A 7360-nucleotide genomic window follows, 5' to 3' on the forward strand; every position below is an offset into this window, starting at 1 on the left:
GCTGGGGGCAAACCTCTGAGCTGAAGGCTGCCCCAGAGGCAAAGCAGCGCAGTGTCATCCGCCCCACGGGTGAGTGGTGGCACTCGGGCTGCTCTCTGCGCTCGGCTGGGTGACAGGGAGGTGCTGTGGGCAGATCCCCAGCTTTTCCCCTCAGCTCTCTTGTCAGTGGTGCTGCCCTGGACTGTGATGTGTGCCTGACCTTGCTGGTCACCAGGGTGTGCCTTTGGAGAGTTTGTCCTTCCCTTACACCAGGAACAACTGGTGCAGTGTGCTCTTGGCTTGACACTCGTCAGAAGGGTTTTTATCAGCGTCCTTCACAGTCTGAGGTGGCATGGGGTCTGCCCATCGACCCCCTCTGTTTCTGGTGAAACATCGTGGGGGTTTCTGCAGCCCTCCTTCCCTTGTTGCCTGGTATTGAACGTCTTGCAAAAGTCACATAGATAGGACTAGTCACATCAATGGTGTCATTTTGTAAGAGGCTCCTTTTTCACTGCAGATATTTAAAGGCTTGCCTTGTATCCTGCATCTAGGATCCACTGCTGTCATAGGCATCCAGGTCAGCAGATGGCTCCTGTGAAGGACCTGCAGGACATCCCTGCCCCAGAGAGGTTGCACTACAACATACAATCCCTGGAGCATGCTACGCATGCTCCCTGGAGCAATCCAGGGACATACAATCCCTGGAGCATGCTACGCAGCAGAGGAGAGCACAAGGTTATCCCCAGTGTCCCAGGGCCCTGCCACAACAAGGAGTTTGTTAACCAACTCTTCCAGGAGTCTTGGGGGAGCCAGCACCACCGTACACCAGACAGCAGACTGCAAAAGGACTTTGACAGTCCTCCCTACTCTGCCAGGACACCCACCTCCTCTTTCTGAGCCCAAATCTGGCAATCAGCTTGGCCCTGTGTATGTGATCAGGACACGACAGGCAGACTGTTGGTGCTGCCAAGGCTGGGGCAGAGGCTTGGCTTTGCTTTGTGCATCTGTGCATGTGAGACACATCAGCTAAAGTCTGATAGGCTTTTAAGCATCTCGTCTGACTGCCCACGGTCTCAGGCCCTCAGGTTTCCAGGGCCAGGTTTAGCTGTGTTCCTCCTCTCCTTCCTCCCCACACACCCGTAAATCCCTGCCCCCTTTTCCATGCATGAATCCCTGCCTCAGAGCTGGGGTTAAAGAACATCACCCCTCCCTAGCAGAGCATCTGCTTGGGAGGAAGAGCCTAGAGCCACACATCTCACATGCTCTGAAGCACTCTCCTTCCACCCCCAGGAGACCCTACCAAACCATCTGGATTTAGGAGCGTCAAAGCCCCCACCTCAAAGGTGGCCTCATCGATTGGGAATGCCCAGAAGCTGCCCATGTGTGAGAAGTGTGGATCTGGCATTGTGTAAGTAAGCCTGTCCCTGGGGTTGCAGGCTGTGGCTGAGCATCTCATGCCTGTGCGAGGGGCTGAGGCGCTGCACCCGAAACACTTCCACTACCCACATCCAGTGCATCCAGGAGCCGGCTCAAGGCATGTGTATTCTCACCAGCTTTGATAACACTAACGCTGCAGTTCCCTGCAGTGACGCAGGAGTTGGGTTTCCCTCTACACATCCATATCGATAGAAACCAAAGCAAGTCCCTGTGAGACAAACCTCAAGACAGTTTTTGCTGCAGTGTTTTGCTTCCTACCTGAAATCTGTTTACAGCACCCAGAAACCAAATGACCTTTCCATCCAGGGCCTGTGTATTTAATGATTTTCATGTCTTGGCACTCCCAGCCATGGAGTGAGGACTTGCCCTGGTGGTCAGAGGCAATGTGGACTGGGAGAGCTGCATTCTGTTCCCCACGCTGCTGTAAGACCACACACCTCCCATGTGTATACACAGACATAATTTTTGTTGTCTTTATGTGGGTATGTCTGACTTCCAGCACAGCAGGGGCATGGGTTCAACACATAGCTGCTGTACCATGAGTGTGACAGCATGAGGGACCCAACCCATGTCTTTGATTCACCATTCAGTTTCTCAACCACAAAGTCTTCCCTACAACCCCTTAGCTTGCCTTCAGCAGTCAAGTGCTAGTAGCCCACCTGCATCGTCATGGAAGAATTCAGATTTCTCCCATGCCGCCCACCACAAGCTATCAGATTTTTGCTGAGACCCACTATGCTGTGATTGCATGGTCCTGGCATGCATGGAGCGCCAAGGACTGTCCGAGTCATTACAGAGGCAATCCATAGCCTGTAAAATATGAATCAATCAGAGACAAACCCTACAATTATTCTACCAGCTGGGTAGATCTGGAGAGAAAGCACAAAGCTATGAATAGCACTAAAAACTAATGAATTATGGAAAATATAGATGGCTGCTGGAACAAAATGATACTCCTGGCAAATTGTTGTGTTGCTGCTGGTGATAGTTAAAGAGTTGCTATGTAGTTTTCCTCATCATCTGCTGGGTTAAGCTGTGAAGTTTTCCAGTAAGAGCTGGCTGGATCCAGTCACTGCAGCTCCCAAGCAGCAGCATCTGAGATCAGAGCCAGGATCTGGTCTCTGTGCTTCTCCCATACATACCTGGCGTGTCCATCGCTACCAGAAGGGCAGTGGCTGGCCGTGCAGCCTTCATCCCCTCCGTTGGTGGTGGCAGTCATTGCTGGATTTGTTTTGCAATCCAGTTGGTTTGGACCTGGATTTTGCTCCCCCAGATGGTCAAACTGATGCCTGTCATTTGATCATGGGCATTTGAAGGCTGTTGCACTGTCTCCAGCCATCAGCTAAAGATGCCATCGCAGTGATTTTTGCCACCACCAGTGATAGGACTGTCCCTGTGAAACTTAGGCAAGCCACTGCTAGGAAACACTTTCCAAAGGAGAGCTCCCATGTCGGCACATGTTGGGCTCTAAAAGTGCTGTTAACATCTGCCTGACCAGAGGTAGGGCCTATACTTTGACTTGTTGGGAGCAGGAGAAAATCGTCCACCTTCAGCGCTGGTGTGGGTCTGGGCTGGGTGGGAGGTGGCTGGGAAGGAGGGAGGCAGTGGTGGGCGCCTGGTGCTGAGAGGTGCTGGTTCCTTCCCCAGAGGGGTGTTTGTGAAGATCCGGGACAAGCAGCGTCACCCCGAGTGCTATGTGTGCAGCGACTGCGGCACCAACCTCAAGCAGAAAGGACACTTCTTCGTGGAAGACCAAATCTACTGCGAGAAGCACGCCCGGGAGCGGGTGATTCCCCCAGAGGGCTATGAGGTGGTCACTGTCTTCCCACAGTAAACCATGCTGCTCACAAAGCCAGTGTGGATGGTTTCTCCTCTGCTGCTTTTCCTTGGAAAGCATCATCCCTGTCCCCTGCCAAATCTTGTTTGCAACAAGGAATGCTTGGCATGGCTTTGAATTTCCTTGCCATTATTAATCCTCCATCTGTTCACATAAGATGTCACTAATTGTTCAACATTCTTTTTGTCTCCTCTTTCACCGTTTGTGGGTTTTTTTTAAATACACAGAATTTTTTTTCCTCCTTTGTGCTGTCAATCACACAGGAAAGCCAGAGGCCAAAGTCAGATTACAACGCTTCTGTGTCCAAGTTATTTGCCTTCTGTTTGCATTCAATAAATGGGGTGAATCCACAAGGCAGATGTGTCTGCTCTCTCCTGGTATCTCTCTGCACTGGATGGGAGTTCCCAGGGCAGCAGAAGAGGTACCCAGTGTATGGCTCTGTTTACCCTGGAGAACAGTGGGAGGGAATTACAAAATTGAGTCAAACTGGTCGTGCATGCTGCCCAGCTGCTGTTAGCAGCTGCCTGCTGGCACCCTGCAAGGGAGCCGAGAGCTGCCTCCTCTGCACCCAGCACTGCTTCATGATGATGGGACCAGGCACGTCAATGCTTCCCGTTACCGCATCACCCAGGTGCCCCTCCGTTCCCCACAGTCACAAACTGACCTCTATGAAAAAAAATGTCCACTTGATGCTCGCTGGAAACCAGGTAGTCCTGGAGCAAAGAGGGGAAGGTTTGAGTGGTTATAGTCCCTGTTCCATCTGTTCATTCCATGCTGGCTCCCCACCCCGGCACCGCAGGCTTGGGGCTGGGTGCAGGCTGGTAAGGATGGGTCTTGTCACCACACACCCCCTCATCCAACCCAGGGCAGACCCATGGCCATGGTTGTTTCTGCCAGCAGACATTTGGGACAGTCCTCCGTGCAAGGAAGGCCCTGTGTGGCTGTCAGCAGCATCGCCGTGCTCCCTGTGCCACCAGACATGCATGGTGGTTGGGGGGTGCTTTTAGGGTTGATGTGGGGTGAGTGCGATCCTTGTGCACTGGAGGAGGGGCTGATGGTGCCCAAGCAGCATCGCCTCCACCCACGTATAGCTAAGAGATGATCTGCGGTGAAGTTACTTCTCTGCTCACACCTCTGAATGAGATGCTGGCTGTTCTTTTGGTGTAAAAATAAATGGTTTCTAAGATGTAGTGTCATCTTTGCTTTAAAACAGATGGCCAGAGGTTGAAAACAGAAGGGTTTGTAGCCGCATACAGGCCCTCTCTGGCAGGCACAGGGCTGCCTCCACCCTTGGGGTTAGTGGGCACATCTGCAACAGCTACGGACAGGATCGTGTGCCTGTCCTGCCACGTCCTGGCCCTCTTCAGCAATGCTTTACTGCTGTGCCCCATGTTTCCTCTCCTTCATGATGAATCACACCACAGCACAGCTGCCTTACAAAAAAAAACCAACCACCAAAACAAAAAAAAAACCCAAAAAACAAACCAAAACACAACCCAGTCTTCACCTGAGGTAAAGCTGACCTGTCACCAAGATGATAAGCCTCCCACTGTCCAGATCAACTGTACAGCTTTTTGGCAGGTTGGGGAGGGGACTAATTTACCAACCCAGCTAAATTTAGCTCATCCCCTCAGGCTCCTTCTATGGGCAGTGGCAAGCAAGTGAGGATGGCATACCTCAACCAGCAAACTCCTCATCCAGGTCATCCCTGGGAAAAGCCTGGCTGCTCTGTGCTGGCAGCACATGCCTGCACACACCTGCACAAACTCCAGCTACTACCAAAAGCAGCTTTATTTTTGAGAGTGGGGGTATTTTTTGGCCTGCTGGGGTGACATCTCCCTTCACTGCTGCTGAGGGGAGTTAATCCTTTCTCCTCCACAGCGCTGAGAGGGAAACGCTCTCCGTGCTTCAGCGCTGGCAGGTGCAGGCAGGCTGGGCTGGGCTGGGCAAAAAGCCAGTGCAGCAGCGGAGAGCACAGACCCACAGGGCCGAAGGAGTAAAACCTGCAGGAACAGATTGCTCTGGCTGCATCTCAGATCAGTGCTCAGGCCCTGCCGGGACGCAGGACCGTGGCTGCTCCCAGCACTGCACACTCCTTGCTGCCCACTTTCTCAGCAGGCTGGGGCTCCTGGCTGCCTGCCACCCATGGCTGTCTGCTTGCCTTGCAGGAAGAAAATGCTGGCCACTGTGGCCAGCTGGTGAGCTGCACCCCAACGCCAGCACATGGGCTGAGCCCTTCAGTGTACACAAAGCCACCAAATGTTTTCATACTGTACAAACATCCATCAGCAAAACGTGGCTCATTCCAGATAATCTCACAAGCTTGCTCTTACGTCAGGGGGTCAGGACGGAAAAGCCTGAACCGTGCCTGGCATTTCCCCTGCCCTCCCCACCCCAGCCCCACGCTGCAGACGACAAGCCCTGCTTTGTCTAGGGCTGTGTGCTTTATCGCCCCAGCCGAGCTCCTGCAGCGAAGGCTGGCAGCACTGCTGGGAAAACACTGATTGTGCAGGGCTTGATGCAGGAGTTGGGAACTACAAAAGGTCTGGGGGATAGCTCTGGAGGTGTAGGTTTCTAATGCAGATACCAGTGTTGATCCAATTTATCACTATGGGAACAGGCTAGTGAGGCAATTCACATTCGTTACTTGGGAAGGACTTTGATCTCTCTCTGCTGTAGCTCACTGAAAAAAGGAATGTATTCAATTTTTTTTACGATGTAGGACAAAATATTTGGCAACTGCAGCATCCACTATAGTCTGACTTTCCAAATTCCTCTGGAGTTTAACAATTGGCATCTGGAGTTTGTCAACAATAACAAAATAGGTTAAATGGGGTCATGCCTGCAACCACACTGAGCTGCCTGCTCTGGAAGTTAACAATAATGTAAGATAATCGTCAAAGTTTCCTATCTGAAGAGTGTCAGTGTGCAAGTGAGCTAGCATCCCACCAAAGAGGGGCTGTCTCACCTAGATGTGCAGCGTAGCACAAAGCACAATCTGTCATTTTTAACACAGATTCCTTGGGTTTCCGGTTGTGGCCTCTCCTGGCCACCACCATGTCTCCCATATCACCCTGTGCAGCAGACAGCGGTTGCGCATGGCTGCTCCCTGTTGGCTTGTGGGAGCCACATCCACCCGGCACGGGGTGCCACGCTCAGCCGTGGTGTGGAAAGCCATGAGCACGGCATCAGCCGTGAGACATGGCAGGCTGGAGAAGAGGGCTTGCGTAGGATGGAGAAGCACATCTCCCTTCTGAGCTGAGAACAAAAATCACTATTTTTTAAAACTGTTTACACAGTTAAAATGACCCTGCTGCTGGCAGTGACTCAACAGAGCTGGCCCCCAGGAGATAACGCAGATAGAAAAGGGTTAAAAAAACCCCCACCAAACTAACAGCATCATCAAGACAGACCTCTCATTGTCTCCTCCTCACACCCCACACCATCACCACCCCCCTCCCTCCAGCAAAACAGCACTGAGCAGCATGGCCAGTTGCTCCTGCTTGCACATGTACATTTAAGTTTCAGAGCTCAGATTGTTGGCAAGGTGGGGTCTTGGCAGCTCAAACATCATCTTTGCTAGGCAGGTAAGTAAAAATACCGGAATGATGGTATGTGCACAGCGTGCATTCGAGTGCTGGTGAAATGCTATTAAATAGGTTCTAAGGTGTCAGATAAGTTTAACACACATTTTCTTGTCATCACCTGGAAAAACCATCAGCAACCTGTCCCCAGCCCTCCCTGGCTAAGAATACAAGGTGCTCACCAGATTAAAACAAAACAAACAAACACACAAAAAAACCCCCAAAAACCAAAACAAAAACCCCACAACCAAAAACCTGCACGTAGACACACAGTGGCAACACACAAGCAAGCTGAGACCCCATCTTTCTGTCCATCCATCTGGTCTCAACAGCTTAAACATCCACAGACATCCCCAACAGGAGGAACAACAGCTGCATATATCTCCATACAGGCACAGGACAGGAGCACTGCTTCCAAGTCACCAGGACAAATCTACACTTCAAGAGTGTGTCTTGTATCTGCTGAAGTATTTTTTCCCCTCTAATGGAAAATCAAGGGGACATTATTTCACCCAGAACAATT

At 51.6% G+C, this 7360-nt stretch overlaps 1 protein-coding gene across 1 annotated transcript in view; it reads left to right on the forward strand.

The window, feature by feature from the left end:
- The window catches only part of PDLIM1 (PDZ and LIM domain 1), a 44635-nt gene extending 41025 nt beyond the window's left edge, over positions 1–3610 (forward strand). Inside the window, exons 6-7 of the mRNA XM_072869690.1 lie at positions 1270–1387; positions 3064–3610. Coding sequence (XP_072725791.1) covers positions 1270–1387; positions 3064–3250 — 305 coding nt within the window. The 3' untranslated portion in view covers positions 3251–3610. The remainder of the gene's footprint in view (positions 1–1269; positions 1388–3063) is intronic.
- The last annotated feature ends 3750 nt before the right edge of the window (positions 3611–7360 follow it).

This window comes from Ciconia boyciana, chromosome 8 (assembly GCF_034638445.1).
Source record: "Ciconia boyciana chromosome 8, ASM3463844v1, whole genome shotgun sequence".
In the NCBI taxonomy this organism is placed as follows: Eukaryota; Metazoa; Chordata; class Aves; order Ciconiiformes; family Ciconiidae; genus Ciconia; species Ciconia boyciana.